This window comes from Equus przewalskii, chromosome 6, assembly GCF_037783145.1.
Source record: "Equus przewalskii isolate Varuska chromosome 6, EquPr2, whole genome shotgun sequence".
NCBI lineage: Eukaryota > Metazoa > Chordata > Mammalia > Perissodactyla > Equidae > Equus > Equus przewalskii.
The window spans coordinates 48431572-48449968 of NC_091836.1; the positions used below are offsets into that span (position 1 = coordinate 48431572).

The 18397-nt window shown below is 47.2% G+C and overlaps 3 protein-coding genes across 13 annotated transcripts in view; 1 reads left to right on the top strand and 2 right to left on the bottom strand.

Moving 5' to 3' along the window:
• Nucleotides 1–18397, bottom strand: part of LOC103545992 (zinc finger protein 709-like) — a 515885-nt gene that overhangs the window by 349577 nt on the left and 147911 nt on the right. The gene's annotated exons all lie outside the window — the stretch shown is intronic.
• LOC103564867 (zinc finger protein 709-like) overlaps nt 1–18397 on the bottom strand; it is a 308739-nt gene that overhangs the window by 142426 nt on the left and 147916 nt on the right. The window lies entirely within an intron of this gene.
• LOC103544955 (zinc finger protein 709-like) overlaps nt 1–18397 on the top strand; it is a 381325-nt gene that overhangs the window by 107190 nt on the left and 255738 nt on the right. For 3 of the 8 annotated variants that reach the window (XM_070625386.1, XM_070625385.1, XM_070625393.1), the window contains exon 1: nt 16965–17092. The exons of 1 other annotated variant lie outside the window; for it this stretch is intronic. Coding sequence is in view for 3 of the 7 variants with exons in the window: in XM_070625395.1 (XP_070481496.1) it covers nt 15008–15010 (3 nt within the window). In the remaining 4 variants the exon portion in view is untranslated. Of the gene's footprint in view, nt 1–14847; nt 15011–16964; nt 17093–18397 lie in introns of those variants that run through there. 4 more of the 8 variants (XM_070625395.1, XM_070625392.1, XM_070625389.1 and 1 more) reach the window with 4 other exon arrangements.

Consider the following 18397-nt stretch of genomic DNA (forward strand, 5'->3'; position numbering starts at 1 on the left):
ACTTTGGTAAACCTTTTTGGTCCTGGGTAAACCTAATCATTGTTTTCTAAAGAAGGCTAAAAGAATGTGGTAGAGCTAAAGTTAATCAGTAAGAAGTTCTAGTCAGTCACTTTAGTATGAAAAAGTGAATATTAATGATTTTTATGATTTGGAATTTTATCTTTCACTATTTTTATTGATATGGTTACAAAATGCTTTTCATTTTGGTAACTCTATAACTTTTGGTGAAGGAGGTATGTGACGTATTTCCTCTCAGTACGAGAAGACTTGGTCTTCCAGTGAATGCAGGCCTACTCCTGGTCCTCTGGAATAGCGTTTTCCTTTTCTACTTAATATCAAATCACTAATGCATTTTCTACAGTGTATTAGACCCTGTTTACCATGAATTTTTCATATGGTAGACCAAGGAGGTTTTCACTGTGGAGACTGGAAAAAATGTCTCATTATCCATGCTGGAAATGGAGGGGAACATTTTGATATACATACAATGCATCCTGTGCTCTGTAACTTAGGCCATCTCTCAAAGCAAACTAATTTACCAAAACCATCTCTGACTGGGGAAAGAGCAGTCAGACAACTCCCAGGCTCTTCAGGTTTCCTCTCTGACAAAAGGGGAAGAATGATTGTTAAGAACCTGGTCTGAGGTTCATAGTCCAAGGATTCTGTCCTACCAGTACATTACAGGATTAATCATACCATAAGGGAAAATTTTTCTACCCTAATGCCTTCCCAGCATATCAACAGTGATACAGTAGAAAAACAGTGGATTATAATGGGGTTGTAAGTCACAAACTCTACATAAGGTTGAGTTTCTAAAAGGAACCCTCATACACTCCTGGTGGGAATGCAAACTGGTGCAACCACTATGGAAAACAGTATGGCGATTTCTCAAAAAATTAAAAATAGAATAGGAAAATACCATATGACCCAGCCATCCCACTATTGGGTGTCTATCCAAAGAACTTGAAATCAGCAATTCCAAAAGACCCATGCACCCCTATGTTCATTGCAGCATTATTTACAATAGCCAAGACGTGGAAGCAACCTAAGTGCCCACCAACTGAGGGTTGGATAAAGAAAATATGGCATGTATATATGCAATGGAATACTACTCAGCCATAAAAAAGGATAAAATCGTCCCATTCACAACATGGATGGACCTTGAGAGTATTGTGTTAAGTGAAATAAGCCAGATAGAGAAGGACATCTCTGTGTGACTCCACTCATATGTGGAACTTAAACACGTAGACAAAGAGAACAGATTACTGGTTACAAGGAGAAAAGGGTGATGGGGGTGGGCACAAAGGGTGAAATCATGCACCTACAATATGACTGACAAACAACAATGTACAACTGAAATTTCACAAGATTGTAAACTATCATAATATCAAAAGTTAAAAAAAAAAAAAAAAGATTGAGTTTCTAGGGATACCCAGAAAGGGAAGAAAAATTCAAGGACACTGGAAAATATCGAAGCCCCTGACACCTACAACTAAATCAAACATTAACAACCTAAGATGTATTCAGGAAATCATACAACCTCACACTGAAAGACTACTGACCTCTTATGTTACTGTGAAAATTCACAAATATGTGGAAATGAAACAGTCTTGGACAATCACTGGGTCAAAGAGGAAATCAAAGGGGATTTAAAAAAATAGCTCAAGACAAAAATGAAAACATCTCACATAAACTTGTGGGATGCAGCATAAGGAGTAGTAAAAGGGAAGTTTATACCAGTAAACAACTATATTAAGAAAGAAATATTTCAGTCTAACAAAGTTATACCTCAAGGAACTAGAAGAAGAACAACAAACTAAATCTTAAGTTAGCAGTTAGGAAACAATAAAGATTAGTGCAGAAATAAATAGAATATAGGAAAATAGAAAATTTTCAAAATTGTCAGTTTTTTGAAGTAATAAACACAAATGACAAACTCAACTGACTATTAAAAGAAGAGTGAGGAATCAAGTACATAAAATTAGAAGTGAAAGATCACATTTTAAAATGGGTGCCTCAAAACTAATAAGAATCCAAAGGGACTGTTATGGAACAAATTGGATAATCTAGAAGAAATGGATAAGTTCCTGGACACATATAACCTATCAAGGAAGAAATAAAAATAGCCTGAACAAACCATAAAAAATTCATGGAATCAATACTAATTTTTCTTAAACTCTTCCCAAAATTAGAAGGAATGGCTCCAAACTTATTTTTTGAGGCCAGTATCTCCCTGATACAAAAGACATCCCACGAAAAGAAAACTACAAGCCAGTATGTTTAAACTGTTTCAACTTTACTTGGCCATAGTGCCCAAATATTTAGTCAAACATTCTACTGGATCTTTATGTGCAGGGTATTTTTTATGAGATTACATTTCAGTGGGTGGAGATTAAGTGAGATTACTCTCCATAATGTGGATGCACCTGATGCAATCAATTGTAGTTCTTAAGAGAACAAAAATTGAGATTTCCTGAACAAGACCTACTCTGCTGCTAGACCGTCTTTTGACTTAATCTCGTTCTTTCCTAGGATTTCCAACCTGCCCAGCTAGACTGCAGGCTTTCAACTTAGTCTCCACAGGAGCCACTTCCTTAAAGAAAACAAGTGTGATACCAGCATTGTGGCAGCGTGAGCTGCTCCCTTTGTCTATCCCTTTCATTCTATAGCTGGTAAGACATCCATAACTCAAGAAAGGTTCCTCTGCTTAACACACCAGGACACTGGAGAGATCCTCACATCAGTACATTTGAAAGTGGGTTAATTAGAACACATAGAGGAGGCAGAACTCAGGTAACAGTCGAGATGGTGCCCCAGTGCCCTGAGCAGAGCATCTTAGCCCACATCCCAAGAAAACGTAGCAGTGGCAGAGGTAGGGCCCGTGATCCCAGCCCCTCGAGGCTGCATTAGTACCCATACCCCCAGAGAACCTAGTAAAAGAAGTGCAGGTTGCACTTCTGACTTTGACCCCCAAGCTGCTGCAGCACCCATGGCCACAGAGAATTGTGTAGTGGTGGGTGGCTGTGGGCCTGTGACCCCAGCCCCCCATGCACAGCCATGGTGCCTGGAACCTGAGAGCCCTTGATGCAGTGGAGGTGTCTTTGACCCTGGCTCCCATGCCACCCTTCCTCTCCCCACCAGCAGCAGTAGTGTCTGTGACCCAGGCACCCCTGGACACAGTGGAGCCATCTGCAGTTCCATGACCCAGGTTGTGATACCTGTGACTACAGTGACATAGACAGCAACAAGGCACAAGCAAACTTGGAAGCACAAGCAGCTACAAGGGCACTGGAAACACCTCTGTCAGAGGCAGTAGAAGGTTGAAAGTGCTGGCTTGCACATACAGGCAGAGTTAGCTCAGGTAACAGGAACCCAAAATTTATGCTAGTTCGGATCCCGGGTGCAGATCTATGCACCGCTTATCAAGCCACACTGTGGCACAGGAAGATGGGCACAGGTGTTAGCTGGGGACAAGTCTACCTCAGCAAAAAGAGGAGGATTGGTTGGGGATGTTAGTTCAGGGCTAATCTTCCTCAAAAGAAAAAACAAAAGGTAAAGAGGAAAAGGATGGAACCTATACAGGCAAATGAAGTTAAGACTCTATCAGCAGAAAAAGGACTATTTTATCTATGAGATGTTTTATACAAATCTCATAGTAACCAAAAAACAAAAATCTAAAGCACAGAAACAAGACGTAAAAAAAGAGGAAGCTGTGAAAAACATAGAAGACCACCAAACTAAAATGGCAGAAACGCAAGGGGAAAGAAAGAATGGAGATAAGAGAGCAATTGGAAAACAAAAGATAAAATGGCACCAGTAAGTCCTCATAGATCAGTAATGACCCTAAATGTAAATGGATTGAAATTACCTATCAAAAGGCACACAGTAGCTCGATGGATTAAAAAACAAGACCCAAATGCATGCTGCCTCCAGGACACTCATCTGAGCTCTAAAGTCAAAGCAGCACAAAGTGAAGGGGTGGAAGATGATCCTCCAGGCAAATGGCAATGAAAAGAGAGGGGGTGTGGCCATACTTACATCAGACAAAATAGATTTCAAGACAAAAGTGCTAACAACAAAGATGGACGTTATATAATGATAAAGAGGATAACCCATCAGGAAGACATACCATTTATTAATATACATGCACACAAGATAGGAACACTAAAATATATGCAGCAACCATTACCAGACCTAAAGGGAGAAATTGACAGCAACGTGATAATAGTAGGAGATTTTAACACCCCACTTAGATCAATGGCTAGGTCAGCCAGGCAGAAAGGCAAGAAGGAAACAATGGCCTTAAGTGACACATAGGCCAGATAGACTTGATAGATATATACAGACCATTCCATCCAAAGGCAGCAGAATACCATCCTTCTCAAGTGCACATGGAACATTTGTGTTGGGACACAAAGCAAGTCTCAATAAATTTTAGAAGACGGAAATCATATCAAGAATCTGTTCTGACCACAATGGTGTGAAGCCAGAGGTCAACTACAGGAAGAAAGCTGGAGAAATCACAAATCTGTGGAGAGAAAACAACAGGCTGCTGAACAACTACTGAGTCAATGTCTTCAAAGAATTAGAACCAAAAATCCTAAAATTTGTATGGAACCACAAGACCCAGAATAGCCAAAACAATTCTGAGAAAAATGATTGACGTTGAAGTATCACACTCCCTTATCTCAAACTATTCTACAAAAGTGTAGTGACCAAAACAGCATGATATTGGCAGAAAAGCAGACACACAGATCAATGGAACAGTATTGACATCCCAGAAATGAACTAATGCAGCATATAGAAACAACTAATTTATGACAAGGGAGCCAGGAGCATGCAATGGAGAAAGGAAAGTCTCTTCAATAAATGGTGTGGGGAAAACTGGACAGCCACATGTAAAAGTTTAATAAGTAGATGACTATCTTCTACCATACACAAAAATTAACTCAAAATGGAATAAAGACTTGAAGATGAGACCTGAAATATAAAATACATAGAAGAAAACAGGTGGTAAGCTCCTTGACATTTGTCTTAGCAAAGTTTTTGGATTTGACACCAAAGGCAATGGAAACAAAAGCAAAAATAAACAAATGGGACTACGTCAAACTAAAAAGTTTCTGCCCAGCAAAGGAAACTGCAAAAGGAAAGGCAACATACCAAATGGGAAAAGATATTTGCAAATTGTATATCCAATAAAGGGTTAATATGCAAACTATGTAGAATGTATACAACTCAACAACAAAAAACAAAAGTTATTAAAAAACGGGCAGAGAATCTTAATAGACATTTTTCCAGTAAAGACATGCAGATGGTCAACAGGCACAGGAAAAGATGTTCAACATCACTAATCACATGAAATGTAAATCTAAAGTACAACAAGATATCACGTCACACCTGTTAGAGTGACTATTAGAAGAAAGAAAAGAAAAAACTAGTGTTGGAGAGGATGCAGAGGGAAGGCTTCGCCACCAGGCCGGCCTGAGTGATTCACTTTAAATGAGAAGTCATTTCTGTGTGTGTAATGTTCTAAATAGTAATTTTTAAGTAGTGTTCAATACTTCTTTGGAAATCATTAAAAATAAACTTTCTCAATTTTGTTCACATATGAAGTGACATAAGAGGGGCCGGCCCGGTGGCGCAGTGGTTAAGTTTGCACATTCCACTTCTCGGCAGCCCGGGGTTTGCCGGTTTGGATCCCGGGTGTGGACGTGGCAGCGCTTGCAATCCATGCTGTGGTAGGCGTCCCACGTATAAAAAGTAGAGGAAGATGTGCATGGATGTTAGCTCACGGCCAGGCTTCCTCAGCAAAAAGAGGAGGATTGTCAGTAGTTAGTTCAGGGCTAATCTTCCTCAAAAATAAATAAATAAAATAAATTCATTGGCAGTGGCCCTAAAGGCAAATAGGAAATGCAGATCTAATCAAGATAATCTATGAAGATTTGTAAGAAATGTGAGAGTCTGTAGCATTTGTACCAAGAGCACTGCCTCCCTAGCTCCTCCCAGCTCACATTGGTGAGGACTCTACTCCAGAGTCCTGCTGTCTAGAACACGGGGCACCCTGTCACCCCAGCTCCCACTAGTAGGGCTTTCTTCCTGGGAAGAACAGGACTTCAAATTGTCAAACCCTGCCCCCAGCTGCCTGTTGCTGGGTATTAAGTCCTGGGGGAGTTTGCTTGAAAATCTGGGACACGATTGTTTGAGTCCCTCCACATGGACCTAAAGCAGTATCTTTGGAATGGTGCACTGACAGTACTGGGGCACCAGTCACCCTGTCGCAGCTCATGACTTGTCTGGATAATAATTCATTCATGTGGTGCCAGGAGACACAAGGAAGACGACCTCTGGCTGCTGTCTCTCCACACCCCTGAGCACTCAACTCCTGAAGTGGGATTGCCACTCAGAAAGGACTTCCCGTTGTCCTCCAGACAACTCCAGGGTCCTGGCACAGAGATTTTTCCTTAATCTGGGTGTGAAGCAAGCCACAAAACACATAGGTCTTCATACCTTTCCAAAGAATTAAGGTGGCTGGCAAGAGATCATGAGAAGTGCAAGTCAAAGGACTCTCTCAAAGAAGTGGAGAATGAGGTGAAAGGGAATTAGCAGTAGATTTGAGTATTTCATAAAGCTACAGCTTAGACTGTGGGCTGACTAGTTTTCTGGAAAGAACCATGGAGTTAGACTGCTGAGAGGAGGCTTCTGAGGGTCAGAACAAATATCAGTGACTTCAGAAAGTGTTTCTACGTGGGAGTTAGATGCTCATTTATTGCTAGAGCAAATTATGCCCCCGGGACGTTGGTGAAAACAGTAGAACAATCAGCAGCAGTTAACTGAATGGAACCATCGAGTGTGGCCCCTAAAGGAGGAAGAGAGCCCTGGCAATACCACTGTCCCCCAGGACAGCAGTGGGCTCACCCAGAGCGGGGCCCACCTGAGGAGCTGGGGAAGAGATTTCCCTCTGTATGGTGGGTGATGAGAGAAACAACTTTAGTTTTTCAGAGTTGCTGCCTCAGCGTGTTACAGTCTGATGCCCGTGCTCACACCCAGAATCTGGACATTTATATAAGGACCTGAGTTTAGGATTCCGCCGTAGGTTCCCGCTTTACTTTCCCAGGGCGCTTTTTCAGCTAAGCACTTAGAGTTCAGCCTGGAATAGTTAGTGACCTCTGCCCCAACCCCCTTATAAGTACCGGGTGCTTGCTCCCTGCTTTCTCTCTCCTGGTCGCTCATGACCAGGACAGAGGACGGCCCTTCCCCCGGCTCACTGCACCCTCAGCCCCCGCTTCTGTGACCTGTAATAAATCCTGTGACTCTGTTCCTTTGGGTGGGTGCATTGAAACGGCCCCTTCAATCAAAATGAGCCTGTGGGTTTCACTTCCCCACAGTGGGAGCTTGGATGCTGAGGGAGCTCCCTGCTGACCCTGTGTGGGTGGCCTGTGCCCCCTCCTTCATGGGGTATAATCTGCCTATCAATTCAATACACCAACTCTGGCTTCTGCACACCATTGGCCATGGGGATGGGGCTGTGGGCTGTTTGTATGCACTCGATGCCTCGGAGCTGTGAAGGGCTTACTAACCTCCTCTCCTGGACTGCTCAGTCTCTCTGGGAGGAACCACGGCTTGTTGTGGTGGGATTTCCACTTATGCATAAGCTGCTGCCGGGTGAAGCCTCGGATTCCCGCCCTACACTGTCAGTGCTGTAGGTCAGAGCGCCCTGAAGAGACCGGACTGCAGGCCTCAGTCTGAGGTGGGTGTGTCTCCCAATCATCTCTGAGGGACCCCGCTGGGTGTCAGGGCTGGAGGTGGTGGGCTGTAATCACATTAGGAAACCCTGGTCTTGAACCCAGGAGAGCTGACTGGGAATGTAGGGCTCTGCCCCTTTCCCCAGGCAGGGACCAGGGACCTGGGCCATCAGGTCCTGGGAGCTGAGGAGGGTCCCCCTAGATCAGTGCTGGGAGGGGAGGCGGCTGCTGGGCCCACGGTGTCAGTGACAGGTATCGGGGTGTTCAGCTTGGCCAGTCAGCCCTATGCCGTGACAGAGGCAACTCTCCCAGGGGCATCAAGGGAGGCTGGCCGGGCAAACGCTGCCGAGGCAAGTGCTTCTTATGGTGCTGCCTTCCTTGCAACTGTCACAAATCATCCCTGACCCCAGGGGACATGGGGAGTTCCACCCCAAACATAGTGCAGCAGAATGAATTCTCCCGAAAAGCAGGCCCCTTGAGCACATGGTACCAGGTTCTCCCAAGTCCCCAGAGGAGGTTGGAAAACTACCAGATGCTTGTAAGACCCCTGCTCCAATGGCCTGGGCTCCACTGAGCGTGGTCGTGCATCAACAGGCCAAATCGCCACTGCTGCGTTCTCGGGGCTTGGGAGCTTTCCTGAGCGCATCAGCTAACACTGCACTGGGAGAGGTGGGCTCCAGCCCCCGGGGAATGATGGGGACACACTAGAATGGGAGGCAGCAGCACGTGAGTCAGGGAAGAGGCAACATGCTCAGGTCTCCCCCGTCACTATCCAGCAGGAGTGAGAGACAGAGACTGTAATAATTATCCTGAGAGAAGTGCAAGGTTTTTTAGAAAAAATTGTCCAAAGGGAGTGGGAGAGGGGCACATGTTGGCTCTTACAGGTCTTTGGACTCACTCCGAGCTGTTGCTCACTGAGACTGAGTCATGCCAGCTGGCTGGACTGGTCAAAGATCCCAGAATTCACAATTTGTTCAAAACAAAACAAAACAAAACAAAAATCTCAAGGTATTGAGGGCCCATTTTATTACAGATACCCTAGGGGACACCACGGACTTGTCACCACAGCGAGGACACTCCCAAGTGACATGAGCCACCAGGGCAGAAGCAGCAGACAAAAGAAAGGGGGAAATGGACTCTGCAGAAGAGACCCCCCAAGCTCTGGAGCCCACAGGGATGAGGGGGAGACACCCTGGCTCTCCTGACTTGAACTTTTATGGCTTGGCACCAAGCCCAGCCTTCCATCACGGTTGTCACGGCGAAGGCTCACTGTGCATGGAAAACCCTGCATGACACGCACCTCCTGTTACCTCAAATTGGATGGTTCAATGGTTGTATGGTTTTGTTGAGAGCCAGGCCCCCCAGAGCCCCTGACCATTTCCAAGCCAGAGGAGGCACCCTTGTGGCCAGCATCTCAGGAGTTCTTCTTAAAGGGGGATCTGCTATTCTTAAGGCCATGGTGTCACAATTCATAGAAATGTCAGCTACAGTGCAACAGGCAGTAGACTACATCGATGCTGTAGCTGGACAGGAACAAGAGAATTTTCCAGATCTTGTTTGCCAGTAAAAGTGAATGGGCCTCACTGCCCCTTCCCCCAGAGACACAACAGAGGGTGCCTAGGGAATATCGGGGCCTCCAGGCCTCTTATTGGTACAATAGAGGGGTGGCACTTTGTCCCATCTCTCTCCTTCATGAGATGACCACCAGGTCTCCTGCATTGGCAGCTCTGGAGATCAGGGGTCCCGAATGACCTAATTTCAGGACAGCCCGGCCACAAGTTAGAAACATTTGCTCAGGCTCTGATGCCTCTTAAAGAGACTGCCGACTGCCCCAACGATGGATGCTGTCACCCCTTAGAATGCCCCAGCCGTGGCAGCAGGATCTGTGATCCATACCCTGATCTCTGAGAGTGGCAGAAATCGAGGCCCCTGTGCTAGGAACCTGGCCATTCCCCAGAGAGTGTCTCTCCCCTGGGGGACAATCACCCACACACTTCTTTAATTATCCTTTGGGACACACATAATAAACAACCTTGTACTGCTCTCATTGACCCTGGAGCCCCAATTACAGTGCTTCCTGGGAAGCACTCCAAACCTAAGCCAGGGGCGCCTTAAAATTACAAGGGGTAACAGGTGGGACAGGAGAAGGCGTTCAACTTCCATTGGATGTCGCTCTTGAAACAATGTGCATTAAAAATCTTTTAGTGGTGGTGACCCCTCTGGCCCTACCCTTTCCTGTTATAGTATGGACAACTCAAGGTGCCACCACACCATCTGGAACAAACCCATGTTCCTGGCCTTCCTGGTGGGAGCTGCCCATTGGGAGCCAGTAAAATTACCATTCCTGATTCAGGACAGCAAATACCCCCAGTATCATTTCCAATAGGCACTGAGGAACTACCACCCACAAGTCAAGATTTATGAAACACTAGATCTCCTTTCGATTCTCCCATTTGGCTGGCATAGAAGCCTGCTACTGTGGAGTGGTGCCTCACAGTCCACGATGGAAATTTAAATGCTCAGGTCCCCACTATTAAGGCTCCCATTCCCTACATTGTCCAATTAATAGAAGACATCCAAAGGACTCCAGGGGACCACTGTGCCATGATCAATCCAGCTAATGTGTTCTCTTCAGTATCGATCACCAAGGAGTCCCAGTCAAATTGTTTGCATATTTGAAGGGACCCAACATACCTTTACACGGCTGCCTATGGGTGATCTTAACAGCCAGGCTATTGCCCACAATCTTTGCTGGCAAAACCTGGATGCCCTTACAGTGTCCCCTCTCACTGTCAGACACTATGTTGATGGCATTCTAACTCGGGGCGCTTCAGAGGATGTGGTGCATGAGAGCCTAGCATAGCTGGTGACCCACCTACAATGTAGAGGATGAGCTATGGCCCCACATAAAATTCAAAGGCAGCCACAACTGTTAAATTTCTGGGAATTCATGGGTCCTCTAAAGGCTGGGCAATTTTACTTGCAAATGAACATCAATTCTTGACTATTCAGCCTCCCATCAAGCTACAAGCCCAACACATCTTAGGTCTCTTCACACCTCACTTAGCCATCACTCTCAGACTCATTCACACAGTCACACAGTCCCCCACAATTCATTAGGGAGAATCTCAACAGCAAGACTCACGGTTGTTGTAAAGGTCAGTTCATCAAGCTCTCCCCTTGCGTGCTGTTGGCTCCTCCTTCAGATTGAGGCCCTGGCCACCATGGACTATGGGTCCTGGACCCTTGGACTAAACATGCCTCCTCCTGGTTGCCTATGGGCTTCTAGAACAGAGGGCTCCCTCCCCAGCTTCCTGCTATACCCCAGTGGAACATCAAGTTCTGGCCACTTATTGGGCTTTGTTAGAAACAGAGGCCTTCACAGGACAGGAGCCTGGTCTCCTGCATGTGCACATTCCTGTCACATCATGGAAAAGGGATGCCTCCCAACAGTGGCTCGGCATGGCCACCAATGCCTCTTTGTTAAAATGGAAATGGTAGCTTCAGGAATGGGCTACACCTGACATTTCAGATCTTTCTAAATTACAGGAGAATGTGACTTCCCTGAGCCTCGCCCCGTGGACCTTGAGGAACTGGTGACAACACCCCCATTGCCTAAGCCTCTGGTGACCTGGGTGGACCCTAGGAAGAGTTGATGGAGCTTCTAAGAGAGTCCGTGTACTTCACAGACAGCAATGCCACCACTGGACATGGTGGAGCCTGATGGAGAGCAGTAGTGTGCCTTCCTGCCAGTGGTGCCACTCATCAAAGATGGCAAGTCAGGGTTGGCTCAGCTTGCTGAGCTGGTGGCAGTACAAATGGCTGTGCAGAGTGCCATTGCCCATGACAAGCCTCTTGTCCACATTTTTACTGACTCATGGGCAAGCTAACAGGTTAATGGTTTGGTTGGGCTAATGCAAGTGGGACAATTTTCACATTCAAAGCTGTAGTATTTGGAGTGCACCAATTTGGAGGGACATTCTCCAGGCACCAGTCACTATTATGGTCACTCACATTTCAGAACATACAAATGCCGTCACATCAGAGTTACTTTTCAGAAACTCTGAAAAGTAGAATTTAGCCTTAGCAAGAGACATGTCCATTTGTAAAGGAAATCTCCATCTGTAAAGGTGTCTCCCTCTCTGTACCAGGAAGAAGGAGGGATGACCTTATGTCTAGAAACTCTTATCAGTGTAGAAGGCAAGGACTTACATCTGTATAATAACCTTACTCTTGTTTACTGTGTTTTCTGGGAACCTCCCATAACTGACTCTCCCCACCCCCAGCATCCTCCTTTGTCTTTAGCTGAGGAGGGTATTTAAGGTGAGAAACTCTGCCATTGTGGGGAGTTACTCAGCTTTTCTGGGTCTCTCCCATGTATACATATTATAAAGTTTTGTTTAATTTTCTCCTGTTATTCTGTCTCATGTGAATTTAATTTCTTATCCGTGCAGAAGGACCTAGAGTGGGTAGAGGAAATGTCTTCCTCCCCTACATATACATAAATTTGTTTATTTGAAATGAATCTGTAAGATAGCAAAGTCAAACTCTAGAAGACTCACTGCCAATTTGTCCTGGTCCCCTCCAGTGCTGTTACTCCAGCCACCCCCAAATACAGTTTTGATCATTTCTTGAGACTCCTGTTAGGCTTTCTTTATATAAATCAATGAGAATGGATATTTTTCTTACCCACTTTGCCCTTGTAATGATCAGTCAGAGTCCACATTTTGGATGACTGTTCACAGCTTAGGTCTCACCCACCCTGTTCCCCTTGTGCCCCTACCTGGACAAGCTGAGGAGCAAGCCTGGGTGCTCTCTCCTCTAGAGCGGGCAGGAGATTCCCACCACACCAGCCCCTGCCTGTGTAGAGCTCTTGCCCCGGCCCCACCCCCAGGCCCAGTGAAGCGCCAGGCCAGGCTCCATTCCTTGCTTTCTGAGCCCTGTCAGAGCTGCTTGAGAGGCTGGCCCTGCCCTCCCCTCAGACCTCTGTTATGTGAGTCCTGAGCCTTTTCCTACCTTGTGTGTGTGTGTGTGCCACTCTGGCATTAGTGTCAACAAAGGAACCACCCCTGTGCAAGTGACCATAACAGTTGGCACCCTGAGCAGCATGTCCAGACATGACCCCCACCCGTGGGTCTGTCTTCTCTTGCTCTGACTTGCTCCCCTGCTCTGCCACCTTGTGGTGACATGCACTATGGGCTGCTGCTCGCTGGGGAGTTCGTGCTGTGAGCTCAGTGGCCCCGTGGTGCATTCTTGAATCTACAGTTCTAAGCCACAGTTCTAGGCTCAGCTGACCAGTATTAACAGTCTTAAGAATTTGTAGGCATTTGGGAGCGGGACTGTGGGGTTGGGGCCTCCTTAAATGAGTCCTGGGTCAGTGTTTCTGGTGGGATTTATCTGTGTGTTAGACTGCAGCTGTGACAGAGGCTGGGTGGGCCGTGACATACTCCAGGGATGGGGGTAGACAGGGACTATACCCCTGGGAAGAGGTGGGTCCATCAGATGGTCACTCTTGAAAGAGCTGTCATTTCAAAGAAAAAGAGAAGTGTGGCTGAAAGGCAGGCAGCAGGTGACAGGCTGAGTCCACACTCCAAACACCAGAGTGCTTACCAGGCCCCTTCAGTACCTCTGCTGCTGCCTCTGCCTCTACTGCCACAAAGACCCTGACCTTCAGGGTTGCAGAGGACAACAGCATGGCACCCTTGTGACACAAGTGATTAGTTCAAACCTGACTTATGCCCAGGGTTTAAACCTTATAAAGCAACCAGCTGTTATAGGAGAGGCTCCCAACCCTGGTGGCACTAGGTGTCATATTATAGTTGTATCTGGGAACCCACTAAATTTAAGGAAGTTGCCCCTGATGATCTTAGGGATGTTAATGAATATAATATAGAGGACAAATAGGACAAGTATTTCATCTTTAGCCATCAGAACTATGGTCTTACCTAAATTCTCCACGGTCATAATAGCTATTGTCCTAAAATATCACATAGTGAGCTTGGAAGCTCTGATCCAATGAGCAAGAGTTAAAATTAAATGAAGTCTCTGCCACTTACAAATTGGCTTGACAAATTGGGACCCCAGAGACCTTACCACCCAAATAGAGTAGTTAACATGGCCCAATGTAAATTACCCAGGACCTTGAAGGGTTCAAAACTGTAGAGGAAGCCTAGTTAGTGAAGTGTTGATTATTCCCAGTGCTTTTAACAGCCCAATTTGTCCTATTAAACCTATTTGTCCTCCGGAGCTCCCAGACTTCATTCCTGTGGCTGCTCAGGTCCCCACCCTCCTTCACCAGGGACCGACCCCCTCCAGGGGTTACATCTCAATCAGGAGAGCCTAGACTGCAAGTTTGGGAATATGGTTAACTTTCTGAGTGTGGGTTTTCCTTTTGAACTGTAGGCAAGCAGGCAGCTTCTATGAGCTGATCTGCCTATTTGTGTCTCCTTGGATCCGTTTATCACTTGAAGGTTGCAGCCTTCTAGATTCATTTGCTCTTGGAGTTTTAAAATCTAACTTGACGAAGAGTTATTATGTGAGTAAGGGAAGAAAAATGTGGAACCAAATAGAATTTGTGTTCCATTTAGGCAAGAGAACCTCAAGATGTGAGATGGGCGTATTTAAGCTCTGTAAAGAGATAACTCACATACCTATGCCTTAAGTTTAGCTCTAACCCTCAACACACTGCAGCAGCTCTTCCTGCCCATGGGTCCTGTCCCCATGCTATTCCATACTATTCTCTAAATAAAAGAGCACTACTGCCAGACCTTGAGAGTCCAAGAAATCTTTCTTTTGATTCCTCTGCTCCCCGAGCCCGCATCAATCTGTACTTGGCACCGTTTGAAACTCAGTCAGTACTTCCCAATGCACCCCGGCGCCGCGCAGTTCACAAAGAGCTGGTTGTAAACAGAGGCAGCGCCAGGCCAGGAAAAAGTTCTGTTTAAATGCAAATATACCAAGCGAGTCCGGTTCCAGCAGCCAGCCTAGTTGAGTTCGCTGAGCGCTGCAGCCTCCCACCTGCTGTCACTCTGGCAGGAGGGGGGGGGGGCGTTTAGGCCCGTCCAATCAGGGGAGCCGCTGGTGCAGGTGGGTGGGGCCATGCACTGCACTTCCTGTGAAGTCGGCTTCCGGCTTCTGCCGCGCTGCAGGTGAGCTGGTGTCTGCTGTAAGGGTCCTGGTGGCTCTGCCAGAACCTCTGTCACCCTGTGACCTGCACTGGCCGTGGGGGTCGTAGGAAGGACTCAGGGGTCCCGGGAGCCCTAGAAATGGTGAGTGTGCGGCCCCGGGGTGAGGACACGGGAGGAGGGGCTGGTGGGAAGCGGCGGGGCGGGCCCGGCCTCCCGCGGTCCCCTCCGGGGTCTGCGGCCCCGAGTCCGCGGTGGCGCCGCTCGGCCCTCAGGCCCCTCCGGCCTCAGCGTGGGGGCGGGGCCGGCAACCGGCTCCCGGGCGTCCTGTGGTCCCTGCGCGCGGCGACTTGGGCCGGAGCGTCTCTGGGTCGCTGTGCGCCCGCAGCCCCGCGTGTCCCAGACGGTGTGGGGCCCGCGGGAGGGCCCGCAGGACAGCCAGGCTTCGGGTTCCGGGGTCCGTGCGCGGAGGGGCTGCGGTCTGTGGGTCCCCAGGGCCTCCTTTCTCCTCGGAAGGGACCCGTTTTCTCCTGAGTTTTCCAAATGTGTGGGGAGCAACGTCTCAATCCACAGTCCTTTCCCCACAGGCTGGCTCTTCCTGGGCCTGACAGTAAATCCGTAAATTTCCAGATGCCTCCCCGCACTCCCAAAGCCACTTCCCCTCTTTCATTCACAGGATCCTTATCAACACTTATGGAGGACTTCAAACATACCCGATATGTTAACCGTTTATTATCCCCCAGAGCCATGGATGGCTCTATTTTTTTTTTGTAAGATTTTATTTTTCCTTTTTCTACCCAAAGCTCCACCCCCCACATAGTTGTATATTTTAGTTGTGAGTCCTTGTAGTTGTGGCATGTGGGAGGCTGCCTCAGCATGGCCTGATGAGTGGTGCCATGTCTGCACCCAGGATTCAAACTCTCGAAACCCTGGGCCACTGAAGCGGAGCACGCGAATTTAACCACTGGGCCACCCGGGGGCTCAGGATGGCTCTATGTTAAAGATTAGATTTGTCTGTGTGATGCGGACTCCGGAAGCAGAGAAGTCGAAAGAAAGATTCCTTGGACTCTCAAGGTCTGGCAGTAGTGCTCCTTCATTCAGAGAACAGCGCGTGGACAGGACCCATGGGCAGTAAGAGCTGCAATGGATTGAGGGCAGGGCTAAACTTATAAGGCATAGGTATGTGAGTTATTTCTTTACAAGACAAAGGAAAGATCCTGTAAAAAAAATTGTGGGGATGGCCCATGGCGCAGCAGTTAAGTTCTCACGTTCTGCTTCGGGGGCCCGGGGTTTGCTTGTTTGGCTCCAGGTGCAGACATGGCACCACTTGGCAAGCCATTCTGTGGCAGCATCCCACGTATAAATTAGAGGATGATGGGCACAGATGTTAGCTCAGGGCCAGTGTTCCTCAGCAAAAGAGAGGAGTATTGGCAGCAGATGTTAGCTCAGGGCTAATCTTCCAAAAAAAAAAAAAAAGTCGTTAAAATGGCTGGTGCAGGTGGGTTTGGTTATTGGGTGGTCCTGTACCTTTAGATAAGAATCAGATCAGATCAAGTCAGGATGTCCTGTGCTTCCCGGAGGATGATACAGATTGCTATGCAGGGAAGGACGCCTTGGGCTTCTTTCCCTGGGGCAGCCTCCATCCTCATCATGTGGATATTTTACATGAGAGGAAAGCAGAGAATAATCATCTGGAACCTCATTGCAGGAAATCCTTGTGCCTCTCCCCGAGGATCCTCTGGGCCCAGACATCCTATGGGAAGTTCTTTGGGTGGAGGTTCCTGTTGAAAAAATGTCCTGGGTGATCGATCCCATTGGCATCCGCCCACCCCCCATTTGTGAATGAGAAAAAATTATTCACTTATTTAAGTCTCAGTTTTTCAATAAGGGTAAATACATTTACTGAACAGACCTTGGAAGACACTATAAAATAGATCTAAACAGGCAACAAAGAGGTGAATTTCAGGAAAAATATAATATTCGTTTGTTATATTCCATTTGTTAAGAATATTTGTTTCACTCTGTCTTCACCTGAGCATGTGTAGTAAGTTTCTGAGATCTGTTGTTTACTTTTGGATGTTTTCAAATGAAATTCCAGGGCTTAGACATGCTGACCACAAGCGTTCAAGTGTGATGTCTTGTGACAGAAATAATGTCACCACAGGACCAGGAACAGAGTTGTCATCCCAAAGCGTGCGTCTTTGGCATAAGGGCTATTTTGAGCTGGTGATTATTAAAAAAACAGCAGACACAGGCAAATCTCAGAAACCTAGAAGTTACTCTTTTGTAAGGGAAATTTACATTCTAAGAGAAGCGTCCCTTTGTCAGGGTGCCTCCCTCTGTGTGCCAGGAAGGGCAGGATGACTCTAGATCTCTAGAAACTCTTACCAGTGGAGAAGGCAATGAGTTGAATCTGCATGACAACTTCACCCTTGTTTATGGTGCGTTTCCTGCCAGGCTCCCATCGCTAACCCCATCTTAACAACAGGACCTTAAAGCTCTTTGTCACAGGAGGTGGCCAGCCAGGAGCCTGTGCTGAAGAGAAAGTTTTGATCTGCCAATCTGCCCTCACCCTGCCAGGTCTTTTCATCCCAGCCGGCCCTCCCTGCTCCCTTAAGCTTCAGCCCATGCTCTGGATGAGGGAGACGGAGTTGAGAGCCTGTCCTCCTGTATCCTTGCCAATCGATGGCACAGTCAAATGTTCCTTCTTTCAAAGCCTGGTGTGCCGTGGTCTCAGCTTCTGTGCGCATCAGGTGGCGACCCCTCGCTCAGCAACAGTAATAATCAACTGACATTATTTTGCTGAATGGAATAGATATTTGAGGTTTTATAGTTGAAGTGGTAGAAATACCTTATACTTTTCTTCCCTATTTTCCATGGAAGGACTGGGTTTAAGTGATTTTGCTGGATTATTCCAACACTGGGCTTGTTTGATTTAAAATAACAGTGATGTTCCAGAGCATCTCCAGTGGGGAGCAGAGGCCCTCAGTCCAAGACCCAAGCTAAGGCCCACTTGAGCCTGCAGAGGGAAGGGCTTGCAGGCCCAGTTGTCCTTCCTGGGGAGCCGCCCCCTGCAGGTGTCCTCCTGCTCACACCCCCATGGAAGGAGCCTTTCTCCTGAGAGGAGCTGCAGAGCCCTGGACAGCTGGGGGCTCACGTGCTCATGGGATGGGGAGTGATACCCCGTCTGAGGTTGTGGTTGTGGTTCTTAGGCCTGGACATTTTAGACATCATTTGAGTTTTGCCCCCACACTGTAGGTGCACTGAGAGTGTAATCTGCACAGTGAGGAAGTCTGTGAAGATCAGGTGTTCCATCCTCTGGACAAAGGGTTCATGAATTTCGAGTTCATTTGCTTCAGAAGCTTAAACTGAATCCTGCTGAGAGTTTCCTCACATGTGAGAGTGGCAGCCTGGGGGAGGCAGTGCCTCCATTCTCACAGGAGAGGGAGGGTGCGTGGGGCTCCCAGAGTTCATTCCTGTGGCTGCTCAGGTGTCCCCCCCGTCCTTCCCCAGGGACTGACCCTCTCCAGG